Here is a 26474-nt window from a genome sequence, read left to right on the forward strand (position 1 = left end):
ACCATGGTATCCATGATCCCATCACATGGTACCACATCATCTCCAGCCCCTTAATTTTCTCCCATAACCGCTCTGCCTCTTTTCCCTCTCTTTTCTTTGATCCCATACCTTTATGGCACATGTTGTACAACAATGTTCAGCTGGAGATTAAAAGAAGTGCTCCCTAACCAGATCCAACACTTTTTTCCCCCCTGCCTTCTATATATGGAGAAAAAAATGAGTACATAAATAATGTTTCCCTTCCCTTAATGTTCCATGTTCTTCACATTCTTCCCCTCTGTTTGCACTGGCTGTTCCCATCAGACAAACCCTGGGTAGAGTGACTGCCTGTTTTTCTCTTTCTAGCGCTCCTTGGTATTGGGGACAGAGTGAGGGATGGAGCAGCAGTGAGATCACAGAGGTCTGGCTATTCTGACTTGTGCAAAGACACTGCCACTGACAGAGGTGTCTGATATCTGGCTGTGCATCAAGGGCTTTAAACGGTTCCCCATTCAGTGATAACAGGAAATCTAGCCCACCAGCTGCAAGCATTTTGGGGTTTACCTGTCTCTGGCTGTAAGATACTCACTAGGCTTGAGCTCAGTGTAAATAGATGAGTGGATAATGTTGCTCACCATAGATTTTCTGAATTCCTTGGAGGTCATCCTGAGGCAGCTTGAAGTTGTGTGTTTCCATGTACTGGTAGAAAGGAGCCATGATAGCACTGGGATCATTGGAGTGTTCCAGACCCAGCGCATGTCCCAGCTCATGGACTGCAACCAGAAAGAGATCATTCCCTGTGGAAGGAAGGCACAGCCAGGTTAGTACACAGCCACAGCCCGATGCAATCCCAAGCCCCACTTACTCATGAAGCAAGAAGCAAATGCTTTGCTATCCTACTGCAGCGCAGGTCACAGTGCCAGGGTCAGCTACTGGGGAGGGTTTTAGTCCTGGAAGTCTGCGTGGCTTTTACAGTCATTATCACAGAATGGGCTTCTGGCCCATGACCATGAGCCCCCCTCAGTCCAGGTAAAAGAGGCAGCTGCCAGGAGTGGAACAATACAGACTATAGACTCTTTTGTAGAATTTACAGAAAATGGCCAACAAAATTGGTGGCTCTGGTACCATTGCCTCCTTATCTGTGTGCTGCCAGGAGAGGCAAGAGCGTTAACAGTCTGCTAATCAACAAAGGTGCATGGTGGGAAAGGAGCTTTGTCTCCCTTCTGAGTCCTCTGATGCCATGCTCTGATCTGACCTGGACCACCAAATCCTAGGGGAGATCTGTAAAGCACCTGGCAAGGCAGGAGTAAGGACAGAGACGACCGGGGCTAACACCCACTGTAGCACATGTGGACAACCCCATCTCCTCTAGCATAGCCTCCTCAACATGCTTTTACTTTGCTGGACTCCTGGCACTGCCATGCCTGCAGAAGGAGGTGAGCACAAGTAGCACCATTCTGCAGGAGGCAGAACCACATAGGGGAAAACTGGGTTGGACCCCAATAACAGGAGGGAGAAGGCAGAAGGAGGAATAAAGGACATGCTCCTGACAGGAAGAGCAAGGGCTGAGGATCCCTATCTGGTCCAGAAGCTGGCAGGAGTGCAAAGTAGGGGTACCTTCAACTCTGTTACAGGCACACACTCCTCTTCAGTCCATGGGTCTGGGAACCTCATCTCCTTGATCTAGTGTGGTCCCTGGATGTCCTACTCTGTGAGGGTACCTTGACAAGGGAGGTGACACAGGCAATGCTGTGTGAGGGATGAAAATACAGCCAACAAGGACAGATCTAAGAGTCTCCCCATGCAAATAAAATACCTGAGCCCTCAATTTTGCCTGAATCGTGATTCTCTGCTTTGTTTTGGCAAGGAACAAACCAAGAGCACTTGCAGTCGGACATGGGAGAAAATGGCAGCGGCAGCTCAGTGGCTGCTTCATCGCATCTCCAAACAGGATACCTCTGTTCCCCACATCTTCAAACTGCGCCTCTCTTAGAGGTGATGAAGTTCAGTTTTGCCTACACAGCTGAACTCTCCTTGGGACAGGAGTTGCAGGTGTGATTCATGTAGAACTACCCCCACTTCTTAAATATTTATTGCTTCACTGCTACTCATAAAAACGTGTCAACACAGGTTCAGGGGCCTGCAAGTCTTCACAGCAGAATGCTTTTCCAGCACCTCAAGATACTTAAAGTCAGTAACATACAGTGCTCAACTGGTCGCACACCCCAAAATGGTTCAATTGTCTAAGCATTTGAGTTGGGACAGCATAAGCACCTGAATTTGCAAGATGTTAAAATATACAAATGTGTTTCAAATAAATGTTCAAAAACATTTGTTCAGATACAAATGTCCAAAAACACACATGGGCTAAAATTTAACCATGTATGTATTTAAAATTCAGATTTTCTGTATTTAAGAAGTCCAAATGGGGATTTAATTTTTTCTCATCTGATGCTGAAAAATCTGGTGTGTACAGAATAAGTCAATACAATGTCCAACAGTGTAGTACAAATGGATTAAGTAGTTTCATTGTCAAGTTCAGAGGACTGATCACTCTTCATGGATTTTCAAAAACAAGTTTAGAAGATGCAGCCAGTTTTCAAGGTGATTACAAGACCCCAAGTCCTATTGCAAATTAAATGGACCTACTCTCCTGTATCACTTAAATGCTCATGAAAGCGTAATTTTCATTGCTACCACAACTGCTCACACCTGGAAGTCTGTGGTAAAAGTCACACGGTACATAACTGACTTTCATCAGCAGTCTCATGAAAGTCAGCTCTGTACTGAGTGACTTTTACCATGGGCTGTGCTCGTGCTAAGTGCTTGGAGACTTCTTCCTCACCAATCTGGTGGCATTTTTCTCCTTGCTGAAGTATCCTAGGAGTCTTTGTACTGGCAGGATATCTTGAACTTGTCTCTTATATGTAAGTCTACATATACATCTATGTAAGTTACTTGCCTCCATGTGTTGAATAATTACTGAGGGTGACTTATAATAAACTTTTATTAAAGGTCGGGCATTGTTCCTCCATTAAGGCACGACCTGGTATTGAAGGGGCTTTCAGGGGAAGTGATGCTGCAGCTGGTATGCCAGGAATCCACTCCATGGTGGTTCCTGAACATGACTGCCTGCGGAGCGTGGAGCCGACTGAAGATTCCGCAGCCAGGCTCTGTGAATCACCGCAGAGATGGGAACTTACTGGTGCTACGAACTGTGAAAGCTACACTTTGCCACCCTGGGCCAACAGTCTGTTGGTTTTTGACAAAACGCTGTCCTTTCTGCGAACTTTGCTCGTTATAATGTCATTATAATACCAAAACACACCTCCATCCCAAACCCCAAAAGCTCCCCGCCTCCGAGGTGTGACCACCCCTCACTTAGTGTGCCCACTGAATTTTCTTAATCTATACCTTTAAAAACGAAGCAAGAGAACGTTACACCAACCAAAGGTAAAGGTATGTAGGACTGGAGTCACGTGAGCTCCACCCTGAAGATAGAAATTAATATAAAAATGGCTGAAGAAAAGGGGGATGTGAGGGAAGACGTCATCTTGAACAGGTCAGGGGAGATACCGTCGCAGATTGCCTCTGACTCCTGGGATCAACTGATGGGCTGAGCCTCTCTTCCCCCCATAGGGACACCTTAGGTGAGACTTACACTCTTAGTTATACCAAATATTTTCCTAAGAAACTTAGAAATCTTAATATAAAAATGGCTGAAGAAAAGGGGGATGTGAGGGAAGACGTCATCTTGAACAGGTCAGGGGAGATACCGTCGCAGATTGCCTCTGACTCCTGGGATCAACTGATGGGCTGAGCCTCTCTTCCCCCCATAGGGACACCTTAGGTGAGACTTACACTCTTAGTTATACCAAATATTTTCCTAAGAAACTTAGAAATCTCTGTAGAGTCATTTTATGCTGCTGTATTACTCAAGTAGTTTTATGTTGTTATATGTTCCTAGGTTTTTAGTGTATGGTGTTGTATGTTATTAGATCCTGCGTGCTGTATTATCCACAGTCTCAATATCTGCACATGCTTTGCAGACAGTGCACCATCCCCAGCGATCCATAAGAACCTGTGTTTCTGTCGCTGGAATAAACTCCACTTTACACAGCCAGCCACAGAGGGCTCTTATCGGGCACCGCCAGCTCTTTACTGGCCGTGTGATGCCATGGAGCGTGACTAGGCAGGAGTGCAGCGTGCTGTGAATCCTGAATCGTGACGGTTCAGTCACACTGAATGCGGCTGGTCTCATAGTGCCAGACTGAGCATCACTCAGAATCTAAACCCAGCCACCCCCAGCCCCTCTGATATCTGAGGACAAGCTGGAACACAAGGGGGTCTATTTCCTGCCAAAGTACTTTACTCTTTTTACATGACACCATGTAATAAACCTTTATCAAGAACATAAAATCAAACACTGTCTTAATTTAAATTAGTTTTAAATAGACTTCAATTGCTTGTTTCTGCCCAAAACAAATGCCAGCCCACTTTACAGCTGGAAAACAGAATCACACAGGCTCACAGAACAGCTGAGGTTGGAAAGCACTTCTGGATATTGCTCAGTCCAACCCCTCCACTCAAGCAAGCTCAGGTAAAGCAGGTTGTCCAGGACTCTGTCCAGTCAGGTTTTGAATTTCAAGTTTCCTGTATTGGGAAGCCCCCTGCACATAGCACTCCAGATGTGCTGAGTGGAAATGCTCATCTCCCTTGACATGCTGGCAATGCTCTTCCTTATGTGCAGATGCTGTGGGCCTTCTGTACTGCAGGAACTCACTGCTGACTCATGTTCAACTTGGTGTTAATCAGGACCCCCCAGCCCTTCTCTGCAAAGATGCTTTCCAGTCTGTCAGCCACCAACAAAGCCCAGGTGCAGGGCTTCACATTTCTCTTTGCTCAACTTCATTAGGTTCCAGTCAGCCCATTTCTCCAGCCTCCTGAGGTCTCTCTAAATGACAGTGTCACTATCTAGTGCATCAACCACTCCTCCAGATTTTGTATCATCTTCAAACTTGCTGAGGGTGTGTTTTGCTGCATCGAGGTCCATTCATGAAGATATTAAACAGTATCAACCCCTCTGACACACATTCTGAACTCCACCATCTCATGGTTACTGCAGCCAAGGATGCTGCTGATCTTCCTTCTTAAGTACCAGGTCCAGCAGATCACTTGCCTTTGTTGGTTCCTTGATCACCAGTGACACAACCAGGAAGAGCTTTGAGACGATCAAGCAAGCTCAAAAAAATGAGTGCTGATACCTGAGAAAGTATGTCAACAGCCATAGTGATCAGGCCGACTGGCTCTTCCTCTATTGGACAGAAATGCACCTTTTCCTACTTATCCTTATGAAATACCTAAACCTGGAAATAAGGACAATTGTGGAAAACAGCGGCTGCCACCAGTTTTAAAACCATTTTGACTGACAGTGCGTGAGGATGCTGCAAAGCATGGAGAATTTTCGCTGGGCAGCTTTGCTTCCTTGCATCTAGAGGTAAGGGACTCACTAAGAAATGAACCTTCCCAGTTCTAGCATGGCCACAGAGGACCGTTCAACACTGGAGTGGAAAAGCTATTTTCCCAAGGGAGGATACATTGCTAGGAGGCCACTCAAACCAGAGTAGTGATGTGGTGGGAGGTGGTGACTGGAGCAAATGAAGTGGAGCTAAAGAGAATTTCCAGCAAATGAAGTGCCTTCCACATAAAGTACAAGAAGCTCCTCTTGTTTCTCAACAAATGTTGATTGTCAATGCTGTAGTTGCTTCTCATCTCAGAGCCTTTGTCAAAAGGCAGTAGAACATCATTAGCAGACACTGCTCGCTCTCCTGCTGCTCCATGCCCTGGCCAATGATTTCTCACTAGTGTTTCATCCCTTCACCTTTCTTTTTGTACTAGCCTCCTCCCAGATACATCCGTAGTTCTCTTCTTTCCAGCATCCCCATGTAATTTTTCTCCACCCTGCTACATTCTGTAAGACGGCTGCAAGTCCGAAAGCAGCTAAGCCATTCTCAGACAGCAAGCAGACAGCATACAATTTTGGGGGAAGCGACAGGAGAGAAAAAAAAAAAAACCAAGACCATTTTGTAAGAACAGGGTGCTTGAAAACCCAGCTCTGGATCCATCATCCCATTTCTGAGGGGTCAGTTTATTCAGTAACATTGCTATGCAGTAAGTTCCCTTCATTTCTGTAAATCGCAGGGAGTTTCACAGCATAGAAGAGAACATATTGTTCGTTTTCTTTTCAAAGGGTGGGCTAGGATTTGCTCTGAAAAAGTATCAAGGTATAAAACTATTTCCTGACAGCGTACTTATCTCCTCCCACAGCATTTAGCTTGGAGCTGTGAGGCCTCTTTGTGAAGTTACCCACAGCTCTTTGGCTGCCGTTTGGAAACTGTCCAATCTGCCGATCTGCAGGAGTTTTTAAAGGAGCCTATACCTCTCAGATCGTTTCTGTTAGATCTTGAACATGCCATGAAGTCTCTGACCTTCAAGTTCTCCACAGTTCTTATCCAAACAGCACTCTTAATAATTCCCTCTTCCTTGGAGCAAGATTCAGAAGGAAGAACCGATAGCCTAGCTTCATACTTTGCTACTCACACAGAAACAAGGTCAAGCGATCAAATAAAGCTCCTTAATTTCTTGTTCAACCTCCTCCCCCAAGACCAAGACCAAATCACAACTTGCATTCAGTGTATACCAGACACCTGGGTAAGACAGCGGGGTGAAGGAGGAACTGACTACCCTTGCTTTGTATTTGCGGGGAAAGGTCCCAAGAGAAACCCAACAATTTCTGCTCGTTTGTACCATCTGTACAACATAAACAGGTCTGAGCAGACACCTGCCTAAGCTTTCTCCTACCTGATTCAAAGGAGGAATCCAGAAGTCCACTAATAAGCACCAGAGAGAGGAAGACCCTGTAAAACTGAGGGTAGTTTTGTACATTGGTTCATCGAGTGAAATAGTTTAGATTGCTATGCTAAAGCAAAGAAACACAGTTAAGTTAGCGTTGAAGTTGCTGACATGTTTTCCTTACAAACCAATGTTATTACCAGAGAAAGTTATAATTGAGGACACATCTATCACACTATAAAAGCTTCGCCCACTATCATGATGTCAAACCAGGTGTATACCCTGCTTATCTTGCATTCAGTTCAATAGCTCTGTACTCCCCATGCACACACCAGAGAATACACACTTGAAACACACTTTCTAGTTGAATTTTCTTCATTAAAAGTAATCTGAATTTGTGATCTTGTTGACTGAGGTATTCCCAGTTGAGCTAACGTAAGATAAATTGCAATCACACATCAAAACCAGCTCTTTGTTCAAGCACTCTCAGTTTATAATTTACTACCTTTCCCTGCAGAGGTAAGAAATGTGGTTTTACTGTAATAATAGAGAGAACGCTATAGTCACAGATAACTGACCAATGTATGATTTCCTTTCTAGTCATATACTTCATCACTCACACTTTGATTTTCATCTTCAGCTGGAAAGACAGCTGTTAAATCAGGTAACAGACTTGCTAGCAGTTTCACAAAGAAAAACCTTTTCCAAGACATGCCTTCTTGTACAGTTTGATTCACTTCAAGTAATTCATTGCATATTGGGGTATCCAATTGCTGTAGGTCAGCAAAAACACACATTTAAATGCCTACCAGTTTACAGTAATAGGTCACAAGGACACTATTATGGCAGTGCTGTGATATTACTATCAGTATTTATCCCTGAGCACGACAGCTCTATATATATAGCTGTAATGAGTGCAGGTAAACTCTGTAGAGCACGTAGCACAAGGGAGTGTAAACCCAGGACAGAGCTTCTAGGACAACAGAAGTACAAATAATAATGTATATCTAATTAATAACAGAAAAAACAACTGTGAACTGATCTTTGTCATATTAGTTTTATACCTTATGAACTGTATCATCATGCTAACACACCTACATATTGAAGTTTACTCAGATGTTAATTAAAGAGACATATGAAGGTTAAATTTTGGAATTTTATTAAAGTAGGAATGATACTGAAGAAGTTAGATCATTGGTTGTGACAACAGCATGCCTAGGGTAATTACATAAAAGATGATGTAAACTAAACATGCTTTAAATACACTAAAATGATACCTTCCACTTCAACAGCCATGTAGAGACAATTGTTTCCCAAGCACAACTTAAAGAAGCTATAGGGCTACTCTAAGCTATGCCTTGGTTCTTGCATCTTCAGACCCAATAGGTCTGAACTGTCAAACAGAAGAACATGTGATTTGTCTGTACTCCTCCATTCACCTCCACAACATGCTCTGCTCAAGAAAAGCTTTTCAATCTTTTGAAGACCCTGAAGAAATGGTCATACTGGTCTGCCATTTGTTTACACCAAATGAGATGTGCAAAACAGCTTTTCTATCTAGAAGAGAAGAAAATAGATGTTAAAATGAAATACAGGTTTCTTTTTTTAAACTATGATAGTTATAAATGTAGCAATGAACATGATGCATCTTCTTTAAGTCTTTGTGAAGACTCTGTAGGAGTGTCATTAAACAGCTTCACTGGAGAAAAAGAATGAGTGATATGCCAACTTAACAGAATTGTACCACAGCCATGCTAACAAACTGATCTCCATGAGATCAAATGACTGTAGAAAGAACCATATTATACTACCAATCATCATGAAAGACAGCTAATCTGCTTGCCTTAGTGTCCCCAAAAGGCAGTGTGCAAACTAGGTCTGCTAGCTGTGTTACAGACCTGACTAGTGTTGCTGTGCTTTACTTGAGATAGCCCATATGACACTATGAGGACAACCTCCTGTAAAAATGCACAGGAGAAGTGAAAAATATTTTTCTAGAATGATGAGACCAAAACTGACTGAGTGATGTTGAGGCAAGAGTGGGCAGCCAGAGAGAGGTGAAGTTATGACTGCTCCAGATGGCTCAGCAGCCTGACGTTCAGTGGAATATGAGTGTTCTGCTGAAAAATTTTCCCATAACTTTCACAAGTGTAGGTTACAATTCAATAAGCAATTCAATACCAAAAATTACCAGTCCCAAAATGAAAACTATTTGCCTATATCAGTGTATCACTCCCTAGATTCATAAAGAAAAGAAAAATACTCATAGAAACGTTGAAAATGCAGATAGACTTTCATTTCATCAATCTTGAAAAGAAGCTATGCTGGGGATTTAAATTTTTTAAAGTATTTAAATACAGCATGGTCTACAGAGAGAATTTAGTACTTGACCAGGTCAGTAGAACAACCAGAAGGTAACTACACCCAAAAAAAAAAAAAATAATCAAAACAGTTAGAAGGCTGGCCCAGGGTGTTCCAAACAGGTCCTGGCATAGGCAGTGTGGATACAAAGCAGTTTTTGCTATCTGGGATTGTTTTCTGCCAGTCAGGTTGAAATTATATTTAACTTCTTGTAGTGGCAGGAGAGAAAGTGCTGTTCTGGCAGCTGAGAGAGCAGCTCTATCCCACAAAGTGCATGTTTTCTACCTACGACAGGAGACTTGCTGTGTTTGTCCTCCCCTGACCCAGAGGTTCCCGCTGTGGCTGTAAAGACCAGGTAGGACTGAGAAGTAAGAGAGCTGGGATGTAAGAGACATTCCCCCTCAAAGTGGTATTCTTGGTGGATTTGGATACAGAAGGCAATCTGTATCCAGATCTGTACCCAGTTAAACTGTCTTCAAATCTTGTGCCTTCCTTCAGAAAAAGGAGGAAAAAAAAGTACTCAAGTCTGGTGTTTGGTTGTGATGTCACTGGGTGTCATTTTACTGCCAATGCTGCATTCCTCCTTTGATGGCAATGACCAGCAACCTCTTCAAGAATTCATCTATTTTTCTTTTTTTTTTTTCTTCCTGTTATTTTACTTCTCTCCCCTTCAGCAAGTGGAATGCAGCAAGCTTATCAGAGATACTGCTGCATTTTGGCTCGCTTCACATCATCTCTTTCTGCTTTACACAGGAAGGTGGTAAAAAGATTTTTTGGGCTCACCTTGATTCTCATGACCTGCCTTTTTTTCAGTTGGGTTCTTCTTCCTTTTTAAGGGAATGACACATCATTTTGATCTCCACTTGCTCCTTCCTATGAATATCAGAATATCTTATTCTCTGTGGAAAGAAGTAAAATAATTTACTTCAGAATGCTATTGATTTCTGTATAATCAAATACCTACATAATCGTACTCATACTCTGTGTATTAAACAAGTACTGACAAATGGATAATAATTCTCACCTGCTGTTCAGTGTTCTGTAAGTACACTGTTCTGAACGTGGAGTTTGCAGGTGATCCTTATGAATGAATTTCAGCTGTAATCAATAGCTAGCACTGTCAACACTGCAAAGCTTTAAAATCCAGACTGCACAAGTGCAGCACTACTGTAATGCCAAACAAAAAAAGCACTACTTACAGAGATGCTGTCCAGTAGTGAAGAAGGATCTGAAGACAGAAGTTTTCCATGTGTGCTGGTGGGCTTTCTCTCTTCGCTTTTGTAATAAAATTTAATTTGCAAGTTCTCTATTTACAGTCTTCTGTGTCTGGGTTGACGTGACAGGGACATAGTCTCAAACCGCTGCTGATTTAAGCCACCTGATTTGATTTCTTTCTACTGTGGCTGGCTGTGTTGCGACCATGTGTCTATATGCTTGCTCAAATTTGGTTCCACATTAGCATGTAATTTTAGATAACTCTGCCTTATGGGAACAAGTCTCTCTAAGCAGTTCCAGGATGAAACCTATGCTAAGTAGGTATGTTCTAGAGACTAAATACTGAACTGGTCATCTTCAATGAACAAAAGTACCGACCAACAGCATGGTCTGGTGAAATATCATTAAAAGGCCTGATAGAATAAAATTGAAATTTTAATACAATGTATGCCCCACTTCCAACCTTGATATGCAAGTCTTTCAGATAACAAGTCTTCTGCATTAAAGGACACGTGAGTAACTTCAAAGCAGCTCTGATTTTTGCGTTGAAAAATACTGATGCTTGTTTTCAACAATAGCGTCAGAAGCCTGAAAAATAATGATGGATTCAAAATGCCATTTGTTAGAACAAAACTTTTTAGATGTGGAGATGTTCTGTACCTGAGAAATCAGAAAAAGAAAATTAAAAAAGTACTTAAGAGCCAAACAGCACAAAGATTTTGTGTGCTGTGTTGTGAATAAATGTGAAGTTATGTTATGTTAACTCTGTGAAGTTGCTCATTATATTGATACTTTGTAGATTGTCTTTGCTGGCCTCGGCATTTCCATAAAAAATTAACAGGAAGAAAGTGGTAAAATAAGAAAGGAGAAAGAAAGCAAGGCAAAACACAGAGGAAACAGGAATTAATCAAGGATGAAAGACTACCAAGTGTTGCCAATATGCTGGGTGAAGTACAGGGGTTAAGGGAAGCCGTATTTTCTTTTTCAGCAAGCGTGCACTGCACCTGTACAAGTCAGGTAAGTGGGTTGCAAGGAGACAGTAAAGTCAACCTGGAAAAGTGGATACCAATACAAATCTCAGAAAAAAACAAACCAAACAACAAACAACTCTTCATTCCTTTTAGTACCCTCCCTCCACCTAAAACATCACTATTCTAATCAAACAAATTAATAGGATAAAGAAGGTTTAGTCAGCAAAGTTTCCAAAATGATTGGAAACACTTGGAAGTCTTAGATAATAAAGAACTGCCTGACTAGGAAAAAAAAATGCCAAATCTACTTAGACATACCACTTAGTACTAGGGGATCTGTTATATAATGTATCCTAACATTCAAAGTTTATATAATTCATCTAGTGAATGCTTACAGAAACCTTTAAAAAAAAAAAAAAGTAACAATGAGAGGTGGTACTTCAAAGGCACCTATGAGCATCCCCAGTCCTCAACCATGAGGAATCTTAATATTAAAAGAGTTAAAAGATTAAAGTTTTTAGAAGTGAACTTGGTGATAGAAAAGACAATTTTATGAGCTGAATACCTTGTTACAGCTCAAAACTGCCATGAGAAGTAACTCTAATTTGCTCTTAAGTTCTAGGAATTAAATTCTGTCCGTTTGGCAATGCTAAAGAATTACAGAAAAATTTAGATCGAGAGACGTGTCTGAAGGTCAGCAAGTTTAACTTTCTGCTTCAAGCAGGGTTAATCACAAAACTGCAGCCAGTTGCTCAGGGCATCATCCAGCCAAGTTTTGGAAGTCTTAAAGGATGGAGTCTCCATAACTTCTCCAGGCACAGCATCGGAATTGTACCACTCTGTCAGTGAAAAATTATTTTCTTATGCCCAGATGGGTCTTCCTTGTTGCAGCCTGTGCCCATTGCCTTTTGCTCCTTCCTCTGTTCACATGCAAGAAGAATGTGGCTCTGTCCTCTCTACAATACCTCCTCAGGTGGAAGACTGCTATTAGATGCTTCCTTCCCAATCCATCCTCCTCCTCACTAGGCTGAACAAGCCCAGTTCCCCTGGCTTCTTGCTCCAGTCCCTTATTACCTCAGTGCTCTTGCATGGGACTCCTCCCACTTTGCTGATACCTTTTGTGTACTGGGGCCCCAAAAAAACACAATCCATTTTTGTTAAACTTGAAACATCACTGGTTTCAACCATGCACTACTGACAAAAGTGAAGGTGACTTTGATACAGTTAAGGAACAAGAAAAGCTTTCTGGACCAAAATAGTGACAGAACGCAGGAAGAAAAAAAGGCAAGGAGAGTGGCAGGCAGAAACTAATAGGTAAGTTTGAAGAAATCAAACTCTACCCAGAATGTAGACCTGCAATAGTTCTGCTGTGGTTTTATGATCACGATGGGCATCTTGCAGCTGAAAGGGCAGCAGTCCTTTTTCCTGCCCCAGCCACCCATTTCTACCTACTCTTTCATTTGGGCCCAAGAGATAGGGTGACTCCAAGGTAACCAGATCAGGAGAAAGGAAGTGAAAGGTAAATTACATTTGGCTACATCCATTCCCTTATCTAGTTCACATTATGGCCACTTCAACCTTCCCTTGGTCCAAAGGGGAAGAAAGAGAAAATGGTTCTGGGAAACACACGACTGTGATGGGGGGAAGCATATGCATAATCCCTTGTGTAGGAGTTTAAGTGGAGAGGAGACCTAAAGCATCTGACTGCAAAAGTTCCAGAAGCTGAGAATGAAATGTGTATTACTTGAATTCTGGTTCTCATTCAAGGTTAAATTATTTAGTCCTTTGAAAGACACTCATCCCTCCAAGATCCAGGAATCTGAACAGGGAAAGCCGTACACCTATTCCTTGAGACAGTCTGCAGAAGAACAACGTGTTCTATCTAGACACAGTCCATGAAGTATAAAGGCATTGCTCGGTAACCCCATTTTTACAGAAGAAACCTCCCATATTGTACTTCTAATGGCTTCTAGGATAGTTCAGACAAATGAGCAGATTCAAGTACCCAGATGTGACAGTGAAGGCAACAAGTATCAGGAGCATAGGACATCTGTATAACACCCAAGATGGACCAAATGGCTAAAGGCAAAGGTCAGTGATCTAAATGGGACAGACTCCAAGCAGAGGTACTGCTGTGGCAGAAAAATCTGTAGGTGACTGGGCAATTTTAAAGACTTTGTACTCATAGCAGGAATAAAAAGAGTATCAGGGCATTCAGGTCCAAGCTTAACTTAATTTAGTGCATCTGATTTCTTGACAAGAACAGATCAAGCTGTGACAGGAGAGTGGTGCTTTCAAAGCTTGGCTAAATGCCTACATTAGTGCAACTGAATTCCATTGTAAATGTAAAAGCGAGAGGGAGGATCCCGTATTTAGAACAGGAATACAAGTGTCAAAAGAATCAATAAGGTTGGTGACATTAATATTGTCAGGATAGAACATAGTAAATCTCCAGTCAAGCCACCACACTGATCATGCTGACCAGCAAATTAGACATTAGCTCAAAGCTATGCATGCTCCTCACCAATCGCTACAACAGGCTGTCATGCTCACTGGTGATCAGTTAAGACTCTCCTCCAAAATTAGCTACTCTAATCAAAACTTTCTCTTTGAGACCCTTGCTGACCATTCATATTAGTCAGCTTTGATAGTATTTGGCTGTACTGAAAAACCTGCTCAGGTTCCTGAACATGTGTGATGTCCAGATGGTGGCTACAGGAGTGCTTGCTATGCTGTCCAGGTAGATGCTCACCGAAACAATGCTAGTTCTTGTGGTGTAATCGCAAAGAAAAATCTGTCCAGTTCCTCTCCTCTGTGGTGAACAGAAGCCTTCCCAGGTGGTTCAGGCCCTTTTCCTCCAGAACTTCTGCAGAAGCTCCTGCACTGAAAGTGACCCATGAGGTCTCACCTCCCGTACTACTTCTGGCAGTGTCTTGTAAATGCTGGCGCTCTTTTTGGTTGGCTTTTCTTCAGAACCGCTGAACAAGAAGCTTTCCAAAGAAGCCCCTGAAGTAACCCATCAGTATCTACAGGCTATGTTTGTTGTGATGATTACAGTGTTTTGTTTACTTGCTGTTAGCAAAGCTCAGCATTTCTTGCCAATATCTAAAGAGCAGTCACAGTGGTAATTCTACATTTACAAAGAGAACTTCATACAGACATGAAGCTGTACCGTGTGGGAGAGTACCTGGAAGGAAGGATGCTGAAAGATGAATCCCGTGAACTGCAAAATGATCAAACTTGATGTGAGGTTGAGTTACACTAGAGTCACTACGGGAATAACCTGCCAGCTGGGGTTGTTTCCTGAAGAAGCTGAAGTGGCTGCCCTTGGCACTGTGATGGATATACTAGACCCCATGCTGTACTTTGGTTCAGCCTGACTCATGACTCATGTGAAGCTGAGGGCTGGAAAGCTCCTGGCTCACGTACAAGGGAGTGAAGGTGGCTCAGAAAATTATTTCAAAAGGTGATTTCAAAGCCCCAAAATGCAAGATAACCACAGTACAGAACAAGACATCAGAGCTAAAATAAAGACATCTATTTTGTCTATACTACTGACTAGCTGCCAACTACTTCCTTCTATAAATATTACCATCAGCATGGGCCCAATTTGATCTCTCTGAATTGCAGCTGAACTGCACACCAGGTGACCAGGTGACTCTCCCCTTGAGCAAAGATGCCTCTCAAAGTTAGAGATTCCTTACCTGACACTGAGACACCCTTCTTAACCCACAGCAGAAAGATTCCTTACCCACAACAGATCCTCAGTGACTTGCCAGCATGCTGAAATATTAACGAAACATTACCAATCCATGTCGCTATTCAATATTAAACTTTGTATAGATAATTCTATTAGACATAAACCATTGTCCAAGCCTGAGACTAAGACTGGACCTAGCCACACCTAGGGTCCATAAGGAATTTAAAAAACAAGGAGTTGCACTCTGAACCTTGCAACTCAACGGGAGGGATTCCCTTACCCTTTGCATCTCTGGTCTCTGTGTGAATCATTCTAACTATTCTAACTGAACATTCCTTTGTATGTTTTTACCATGCAGTTATTAAAAAGGTGAACTTTGCCATCAAGCTTATTGAACCTTGGTAAACCTCTGTCAAACTTGGTTAAAATTATTTTTTTTACCTCAACAGAACATATTGGTGCTTCTTTCTTTTAAGTGAGGTGCATTCTATGCATCTGCAACAAATCAGCGTAATCGGCAGGACAGCAAGTAGTATCACTTATTTATGGAGGCATGGAATAAACCTGAGTCCCAGCTTCTCAGAAGAATGGGCTCATGATAATTGACATGATTGGGAAGCTAGGGAAGAACAGCTAAAGGTGGTCGGGGGCATATAAAGGATGGAAAAGGGAAAGAAATTATTTGCAAAATGCTAGGTACCTGTTTAGCAGCTGCTTATTAGGATAGGAAGAATAACAATAAAAAGGAGAAGGACCTAAAAGAAGAAATAGAAAGCAGAAAGGCAGCTGAATTAATATTATCTTTCAAAACTGCGCAGCTGCAGAAACAGTTACAGGAAGAAGAGGAGAAAACCCAAAAGTTGGAAGAAAAGGTCAAGATGATGCTTATATGGGCTCCCCATCCCCCTGACACTGTACAGATTAGAAAATTTGATTGTATTCCCTGAAGAATGGATGGGAACATACAGGGTGACCCTGATGGTAGCAAACTGGGGGAAGATGACTCTTTGTTTCCTTCCTATTCCCCTGAATATGAAGCCAGACCCATCATTAAAAACAGAACAGTCTGAAGGACTGATCGTGATACACTGCAAATGACTGCCTGGGATCTGTTACAATTGGCAAATTTACAAGAAAAATGGGGCAAAAAGCAAGGTGAAACCGAAACGAGAGTATTTGTGGCGAGTCTGCCTAAGTGGCAGCGACTGAATAATGCTGAGCGGAGGTGAAGCTAACAGCTTTTGGGGTCCAGGAGTTCTCTTAAATTTAGGACCTGACCTGGCAGAAGGATCCCATTCTATCACCAGTAGGCCAGCTTATTGGGCTGCGGGTATAGATGCTACGGAACAGAGTGATTTCTTCATCATCCCCATAAGATGTCTTAACGAGCTCTCTACAGCCCTCAAAAAGGCTGCCTGCCACACAAGCCATGTACAAATGAGAATCCAGTGATATCCCACTATCTGCTACAGTTGATTACGTGATGTTAAAATCACTACCTAGAGTGGTCCCAAGAATTCTTAAACCCTACTTAATTTCACTCCATTTTGCAATTAAGAGAGACACAGAATGCAATGAGGGATTAGGTGATAATGATCCCCACAACCAACTCCCTAGCTGGGCAGAATTAATGCACAACACTAAACCATGCTCATGAAATGGGGTGGGATGATCTGTTAGCCAACAAAAATCTGACCCAAGACCCTGAGCAGGAGATCATCAAGTGTGACCAGTAAAACAAACACCCCAACAAGGAACAGGAACTAAACCAAGGGAAAATACACCTAAAAACCCACAAGCAGAGTCTTGGGAGCGGAGAAATTAACTGTGAAGGAAAGCATTGGCACTAGGCATTCCCAGAGCCATGTTTCAGGGACAGCCTACCAGCATTATCCCGAGTCCAACTCAAGCATTCCAGAAATGCAATGATGGCGAAAGGGGAGAGTGTACTACTCCAGCAGCAACTCCAACTCCAAAAAAGAGTGATAACCCTTTCCTCCCACTTAGGGATGGATTGCAAAGCACGAGATTGCCAAAAGACGACTAATGGCAGCATGGCAACAGGGCCTGTCTGTACGGCAATCGGAATCTTATCAATGGACAACTAATGTCCCATATATTTTGATTCCAGTTGGTCCTGCTGGATGAGAACTGGTAAAATTCCTACTAGATTCAGGAGCACAAATTTCAATATTAAACCAACAGGATGCAAAGATGCTGGGTGGATGATCTGGATGGCAAAAAGTTAAAATCACTGGAGTGAACTGAGCAAGTGCTATATGCCAAACTGCAAAAGTTAATTTATGGCTCCCAGGCAAAAAGCCCACAACTTCTACTGCCTTTGCAGTTAAAGATCACACTGAAAATAGCTGGGGTTTCAATGCTTTGAAGAGCTGAACCTGGTGCCTGCTGGAGGGTAGCATTTAGTCCTTCAGTTCAAACGTCAACACTAACCCTGGCAGAAATCAGGAGGCTACAGTGTGTGTACACCATGCAGCCCCTGCACTCCCTGATTCAAAGATCACATATGTACCAGCAACACCCGATTTCTGCTACAGTACAAAATGGAATTTGAGGTAACTGCAGACTTGGAAAAACAGCATATTATTTCCTGAACCCGTTCCACACAATTCGCTGCTCTGGCCAGTCCAGAAATCAGATAGGAAATGTCATCTAACAACTGATTATTGGCACTGAAATGTCAACACAGCCCCACCAGCAGCTGCAGTACCAATACTGCAACTTCAACAGCCACGGTACAAGTGGCGAAACACCCGTGGATGGCAGTACTAGATGTGAAAGACATGTTCTTTATGGTCCCCTTACAGGAAGGGGATAAAGAGAAATTTGCTTTTGCTTGTGAGGGGATACGATACACCTTTAACAGGCTCCCACAGGAAGAGAAACATTCACCCACAATTGCTTATGCTGCTCGTGCTGAACTTTTACAGACAGTCTTACTCCCTCAAGATGTGAAACTGTACCAATATACAGATGATGCTCCCATTGTAGGAACCTCCCCTGAAAAGATAGGGGAAGTGGCAGTGCTACAGAAGTGTAGCAATCATTACATAAAGCTGAGGCTGAGATCCCACTCGAGAAACATCAGGGACTAAGTAGAGAAGTTTTTTGGTACTTGGTAGATAGTGGGCAGTACACTGATTCCTCCAGGTACCTTAAGAAAAATCTAACAGCTGCAAATGCCCCAATCTAGGAAAGAGTTATAACAGTTGGTGGGAACTTTAGAATACTGGAAAAAGCATGTCCCTGGATTTTCTATCATTGCTCACCCATTACATTCACTTTTATGCCAGGGCAAACCCTGAGAATGAAATTAGAACATAAGGAGGTGACAAAAAAAATCTGATTGACTAATTAAAAACCTATCAGTCATTGGGACCGGTATACCCTTGTGACCCTATTATAGCTGAATGAGGTTTTGCTGAACAGTGTAACCTATTCCAAACTGGCCCTGAGAGACCAAGGACACCTTTACTATTCAGCTCAACTGTATTTAAAGAGACAGAACAGAGATACTCTGAATGGGAAAAGGGACTTTAGTCTTTAGTCTGAGCATGAAACACGTTGAGAAAATACACCAAGGCCAACCTGTGCAAACCAGAGAACCACTTATTTGGCTAGAAGCAATCCTAAAGGGACTGCACACCCAGAAGGAGTTGTACAAAAACCTTCGGTCAGGGCCACAAAACAATGTGCCTATTTGATGGGAATTGTAGAGGAAATGAAATGAACCTAAGGACATACTACAGTTTCCAATTACAAACACCTAAAAATGCAGATCCATTAGCATTACAGCCACCTCTTAAACCCTCAATTTTAAATGCATCTCCCCTCACCAAGGGAACACCAACAGAAGACATTTGGTTCACTGATGCCTCAGCAAAAAGGATCAATGGCAAACGTCAATACCAGGCTGCTGCATTACACATTACCGCTGGCAAACAAATACTCTAAGTAGGTGAAGGCAGCATGCAAGTAGGATAATCAACAGCAGTTGTTTTAGCAGCACAGAATGGAGCAAAAATCATCTATGTAGACTCCTATGCTGTGTGGGCTGGCACCATACAATGTCTCTGTCAATGGGAAACGCTGAACTGGGAAGCAAGCAGATCTTCGGAGAACTTGACATTGGTGACTATTACTAAATAAAACCAGTTAAAGATGGAATGGGTGGAAGTTCACACCAAGAACAATAAATCAGCATTGATACCATGACAGACTCCATCTTTTGGAAATCACTATGTTAATATTAACCTGGCTCAAATAATGCGTAGGGGAAAAGGAAAACAAGTCATCCAAAGAAAGAACCTGACTGATTTCAACTGGAGCTGAACAGACTTTGGGGTTACATCATGTGTAATAGGGATCAGAGCTGAGGTCCCCGATTAGTTACTATTGTTAAGCTGTTCAGTAAGATTGATTTATTGCCCTGACGCTCAAGGATACATCATGAAGGGGCTTTGAAATATGTTAAAGTTGTACTGTGAGCTTTCAAAGTCCTCGAGTCAAGGACATTGAGAGGTCTTTCTGTTGAGTCGGTGGTCTGTGGTGGTCACAAAAGCAGCCTTTCGACTCAATTTAAAGACAAAATGCATATGCATAACTAAAATTTTAATATGGTGATTAGTTTCAGGAAATTTTATGAAAATACAATGTATTTCTGTGGAAACTTAATGAATATGTACACTTTGATTGTATATGAACTACTCGGTAGAAGGGCTGGGTGCGCACACTAGGAGGAGATACCCCCTGTGCGCCCGACGCTGCAATACAGAATGCCTGCTGCTTAATCCTGCATCAGTGCTAAGGGGGTTGGTTTTATTCCCGGTTTTTGGTAGCACAACCACGAACTGGAGCCAAAGGTAAATGATTTTACTAAAATTAGGAAAATAAAAATAGGGAACTCCTTAAATCACGAGTGGTATGGGGTGGGAGAATGGCTGCATCAAAAACTGATTAGTCAGCATGGGCCCATGGGGAGCCCTCTAAGCCCAGCATTCTTTGCAAAAGCTAAGTTTGATGCTCCTGCTGATGAAAGGAAATATCCAATAGCACTAGAGCCAGGATAACCTGTCATGGTGGATTAACCCCACACTGGAACTGTACATATGACCCTAGCTTACCCTTGTGGCCCTCTCGTACCACTTCTATCAGTAGCTTCCCAGGCAAAATGCAGAACTAGCGCATGGTGGATTTTTTGTTCTTTCTAGTGAGGTAACCTGTATGAAAACCCCACTGAGACCAGTCTATTTTAACTTTTTGTTGCAGCCTCCTCCAAGATGAAAGTAAGATACATCAACCTACTGCTGTTGAAGATTTCAATAAGACTTGCTTCTCCACCTGAACCCACTTACACTGCCACGCAACAAGCAGATGATAGGGAGGGTCTTCGAGATCAACTCTGGGCATGGAAAGAAAAGAATTCTGGTGATCCCTGGCAGGGCATGGATACCTCAGTACTCACCTTTCTTTAGCATTACAAAGCTTCTCTAAATGTCTTCCCTAAATCAATCCTGCTCCACTTTAAGCCTTCTACTTCTGCTTCACTGCATTTCCAGTGCCTGGTATACATAAACTTTGGAATGACATCTGGATTGCACAGGAAGAGGGACAGCAGGTGTCACAGTTGCAGATGGGATAGCCCCAGCAGTGACAGTTCTGGTTACCTGCCCTGCAGCATCATCAGTGCTTGCTACAGCCATGGGTCGCTACTGTGGAGGTGGGTGCCGTTAGCACTAGTAAGACACAGGCACTGCAACTTGCAGTGATGGTGACAGAGCAAGTATTGTCCCTACCAACAGAGTGATACAGCTAATAGCTATATACAGCTGTACAACTAGTATCTATCTGCAGGGGGTTGGCAGACACCACATAATTTAGTGCTGACAACATGCATAACAATAATGGTCTTTTATTTTTAAAAGGCCATGAAGAAGTCTCAGTAATAATCCCAGGCGAATCTATCTGCAATGTTGAACTGGAGATTAAAATTTACTTCCTGGAATTAACCCAGATTAAACAAATGTTTGAATTGTCAGAGGGGCAATCTTGTGTAACATGGATATTTAAACTGACAGAACTTACTTTCAGCCACTCAAGATTCTTTTTCAGCCTGATGTTGGAGATACACATATAATTATTAGTTTCATATAAAAGGTTAAAAAATACTTGACTTGGGCAGTTAATAATGGATTTCATGCAGCACTTCTATGCTTGAGCCAAGTTAAGTAAGATACTAAGGCAGCCAAGGGAAGACATCCCAGCACGGCCAAGTCTGTTCACCCTCTTTCAGGCACAGGCTTTGCTGCCTACAGTAAGCAACACATTTCAGCGGTTTTGAGTATTGAGATGGGCAGTTTGAAGTTTGCTTGGCTGTTTCTACAGCACATTTCAAGTGAAAAAAAAAAAGCCCAAGACTTGGAGAAAGTACAGCAAAGTCACCTCCGTGTCCCTTCTGGTAATGCAAACAACTGGGACATGGAGTGCCTGAACTGGCATGTAACTCAGTCACCAAACACTGTGTCTAAGCAGCTAAGAGAGGCCACTTGGCCTGCAAGCAGCTACACACGATGTACCCCTAAAAGACAAGGACTCCGCAAAGAGCTCACACATCAAAGTCCAATAAGCCAGAGACCTTGTTGCTGCAAGTCTGGGATAAACTAAAGGCCAAGAGCTGTTTTCATTTCTATTGAGGAGCTCCTTCCAGGAAAAAACATGAGGTCATGCCAGTTGCTTCTCATTCTGTGGTCATGTAGAGTCACCATTCCTGGAGGTATTTAAGAGCAGTGTGGACGAGGTGCCTAAGGACAAGTTTAGTGGTAGTATTAGCAGTGTTAGGCTAATGGTTGCACTTGATCTTGCGGGTCTTTTCCAACCTAAGACTCTATGCTTGTAGCTGCTCCCACGGACATTCTCATCAGAAAACCTTACAGATGAATTCTATATCCCATGATCTCAGTTAATAAGGATTGCTGCAGGAGTTCAACTTACTACCTGGTTTTGCACATCCTCATCATAATATTAACAAAACTAATTCTTCACAGCTTGCTTATGGAGATGTCAGAGAAGGCAGTAAAATTAAGAAGATAAATCACCAATCATGAATTGAAAGTACAGTATTACTTGGCTAAAGCAATTTTATGCATGAGTGGAACTGTAACTAATATCCAGGGGAAGGAAACTGCATTCACTTTGAAAGCCTATGCAGGATCATTCTTCACAGCAGAAGACAATTGAAGTGCTTCTCAGACCACGTCTCAGAAAGACAACCAAGAGCATCACAGCCATTATGATTACACTAATAATTTTAAGGGACATGGTAATGGTCATGCTGTCCACAAGGGGCAAAACCAGTATAGTAATGATCATGCAAAATTATAAATCCCAACTAAGTATCCACTACCTGGTGTGATGAAATTGCTAATGAGCCCAAGCAGACCACCACAACATATCTTTACCAGACAGCTTTCATCAACAGGATGTACCACATTCTCCACGTACAAAGTGGAGATGGCTGTTTTCATAGAAAGATTTGTTCAAAACATCATTCATTTTCACACTCTGAGTGCATACCAGCCCCTCAAATACCAATTAATGCACTTTGATAACGCTACTCATGACAGTCATTTAGCACACCAGAAAAATATAGCGTGTTTTTGAAAAAGCCACATGAATACTGCATAAAATACAGCTTTTTTAAAAAAAAGAAACCCTCATTGTATATATTGCTCCCGAACACCATTCTAAAAACTATTAAAAAAAAATAGAAGAAATTATAGTCTATGTTAGAACATCCTATCTAGCAGAAAATTTTTCCCAGAGCCACCCCTGCCAGTCTTTGAGCTGCCTCCCAACCTTGCTAAGCTTACCATCAGAAACAATTTTTTTTGTGTGGAAAAAGAGGAAAAAACCCCCCCAAAAACCAACAAACAAAAAACCCACACACAAACAAAAAAACAAGTACAACTTGTCAAAACCTTCCCCTCCACCTTCCTGTAAGGTACTTCTATCCCAGACACCAGCACTCCCAGGTCTCATACATGGGCTTTCCTGGGAAGTTATATCCAGCACACAAGTCACCCTCAGACCCCACACTTGAGATCAAACAACTTCTAAGACCAGACTGAACTTGCACATACCATAGACAAAGCACAAACACACCTATCTGCTGCAGAAGCAGCTCTTACAAGGTAATCACTCAGTCTCTGATCGCCAATCCTGATCTTTAAGGGAAAACAATAAACTGCCCTCCAACCACAAACCTAGGAATAAAAATTCGTAACATTTCAAGATAGCGAACCTGTGCTTCTCTGCCACACCACAACCTCTCACGCTCTCCACAGTATCCCCCCCTCCACATCCCACAGGCTATAACCTCTCTCTTTCTCTGCCTACATCTAATCTAGTCATTTAAACATGCCAGGAAACATTACTTCTCTTTCCCCGAGAAGTATATCATTTCTGCTTTCCTACAAATTAGCATTCCCACATTCAACTTGCCAGCTCTATTTGCTTTCAAACATAATCTGATAGATACAGACTCAAAATGCTGAGGGATTGTCTCAATTTGCATTCCATTCTGAATGAAAGCTGTCACTTTTAGGTCAGGCCTGAAGGTGGCTTGCATGTCTGAAACCTCTTCCCCTTTTCAAACTACACTGGTCTAATGAAAGACATTATCTGTTCGTATGTCCTTAGACACCATGGCCACAATAATGCTCTGCTTTTATACAGTTAAAAAAATCAAGCCATATTTTCATTCCAAGTAATCTTTATAAGATGTTTAAAAATGTGATTTTGAATCCCTAAAGGTTGCCCTTCCCAAATCACTAAGACTATGGAAAACGGAGTGATATTTTATGTGCTCACTTTAAAATTCTGATTTTCCAACTTAAACTTCTTACAAATCAGCACTATCCTTAATCAAAGGTTTGAAAATAGATCAGAAAGTGCTCATTGGTGCTAGAGTAAGATAAAGCAAGAAAAATGCAGAAACTCTTCACTGCTTGATATCACAAAACCAGTTGTCCTAATCATCATCAGTCCTTAACATACCAGCCAGCTGGGACCTCTCATGGGAGGAATTATGACCACATCCTGAGTGTAGGAAAACAAATATGGATCAAATCAACTACACATTCGAACGTCATCTTCAAACTCTCAACTTTATTCACCATTACAACTAACTCTAATTGCCCTGCTTAAGTATTTCATGAGATACAGAGCTTATATTTCAACACTCTTGTTCATCTTTTCCCTCCTAGAGCCATGGTGCCTGTAGCATGGTCCAAATCTTGAGAGATGTAAAAAACCAGCAGACGCACTTCTGTTCACTTCTCAACATTCACACATTTGCAGAGGCATGCAGAGTCACAAACTTACTGACAAAATTATCTACCCATTTAAGATAGAATACATGTTTTAGAAAACACTTAAACCATTGTATGAGAGGCAAAAGGTCCACTAACCAAATACTTCCTAGTTGAAAGCCTGTCAGTATGTCTGTATTCAACTTCATAGAATCACAGGATGGTTTGGGTTGGAAGGGACCTTAAAGATCATCCAGTTCCAACCCCCCTACCATGGGCAGGGACACCTTGCACTAGACCAGGTTGCTCAAAGCCTCATCCAGCCTGGCCTTGAAGACAGCCAGGGATGGAGCATCCACAGATTTTCCAGGCAACCTGTTCCAGTGCTTCACCACCCTCTCCGTGAAGAACTTCTTCTTGATATCTAATCTAAACCTCCCTGCTTTCAATTTAAATCCGTTACCCCTTGTCCTGTCACCACAGGCCCTTGTAAAAAGTTGTCCCATCCAGCTTCCTTGGGGGGGAACGGGACACACCAAACAAACAAACAAAAAAAAAAAAAAACCCAAACAAACAACCAACTTATCCTTGTTTTGAAAAATGACCTGTGCTCTTACCATCATGATTAGAATTTCCCAGGGTCCATGGCTCATCTGAATCAAAGTGAGTATCTCCTCCTATTCCTGGTCCAGGAAAGTAAGCATGAGCTAGGAATCCACCTTCTCCATCAAACGGAGAACTGTCTCCATGGAAACCAGAAGCAAAAAATATCATAATATCTGCCTCCTTTCTGTCATTTTTAATTTCATGGTATGGGACCTCTTCAAAGGTAAGTGGTGTCACTCTCTGCCAAACATCAAATGCTTGACGAATGGCTCTCCTTGTATCAATCTCTCCAACCTTGGGGGTATAGTTGTGCACACTGTGAATGAGAAAGAAGGGTGGTTTAAATTTACAGAATACATTTGAGACTTCGTATTGTAATTCCAATACATAGCCACACCTACACAGTTTCCATGTCCAAAGAGTCTTCAATTTTTGCAGACTCTACTTCATGCAAGCAAAGTTTTGCATTACAAATAAAGTTATCTACTTTATTTAACTACAGCCCTGAAGTCTCCCACTACTTTGGTTCATCTTGTATCACTTCCTAAAAACCTGACCACCTTTCAAATCCTGGTGTAGACAGCTAAGCAACTTAGATGAAAAATGCAAAGTACTTCAGATTTTATCTGAAATTATCATGCTAAAATGGAATCCAGTGTATGAAAACACTGACTACTAACTCTTTTTGAGAAACAAACCTTTCAGGGAACTATACAAACTTACTTATATGAGCAGCTTCATTCTCAGGACTACTCAAAATACTTAAGAGCTCATAGGAGTGATAGACCTGCTGGTTTTGTGCAACCCAGTCCAGGACGGCCAATGATACAGTTGGGTGTGTGTGTGGAGTTTAATTGCACATAAATTTCCCATATTTGTGAACTTTAGCTTAAAAAGTGGCTCATGGGGTGTTTTTTGTGAGTGCATATAAGACTCAAGACCTATTAAATTTTGCTTGAGGGATATGGAATGTCATGGTGAAATAACTTTGTCTTTAATGTAACTGGCTCAATTTAATATAATGATTGACAGATCAAAGATGCTGTTAATACATTCAGTGGCAAAACAAGGTATCTATCACTGGAAAGGCACACTACAAATACTGAAATTGGAAAGTTAAACAACTACTAGTCTGACAATGGCAGAAATGAAGTCATCTACCAACCTGCTTCCTGTGGTTATCCATATGCTTAAGATATATTTTATTTATACGATTATACACCAGTTTTCCCTAAGGTCCAGAGAAGGTTAGAAGCAGGATCTGACTCTCAGATCTTCACATACAGAAGATGTCCCTTTACAGTTTGAGTTAAAGGAATGATTACTGGTGGAAGCTTTGAAGTAGTCCCCAGATTTAGTCCCTCCTCCCAGTCTCTACAGCCCCTCACTGTTACTTGAAGAATCCTCACCCTTTCTCGGAGCTCTCAACAGAATCGACGGAGTGCCCCAGTGCCTGATTCT

At 42.1% G+C, this 26474-nt stretch overlaps 1 protein-coding gene across 1 annotated transcript in view; it reads right to left on the minus strand.

Moving 5' to 3' along the window:
• Window positions 1–614: 614 nt before the first annotated feature.
• The window catches only part of LOC104513337 (matrix metalloproteinase-24), a gene marked incomplete at both ends in the record, with an annotated part of 26798 nt that continues 938 nt past the window's right edge, over window positions 615–26474 (minus strand). The window contains 2 exons of the mRNA XM_010156662.1: window positions 615–776; window positions 25025–25329. Coding sequence (XP_010154964.1) covers window positions 615–776; window positions 25025–25329 — 467 coding nt within the window. The remainder of the gene's footprint in view (window positions 777–25024; window positions 25330–26474) is intronic.

Source organism: Eurypyga helias, unplaced genomic scaffold, assembly GCF_000690775.1.
Source record: "Eurypyga helias isolate BGI_N326 unplaced genomic scaffold, ASM69077v1 scaffold7660, whole genome shotgun sequence".
Classification (NCBI taxonomy): Eukaryota; Metazoa; Chordata; class Aves; order Eurypygiformes; family Eurypygidae; genus Eurypyga; species Eurypyga helias.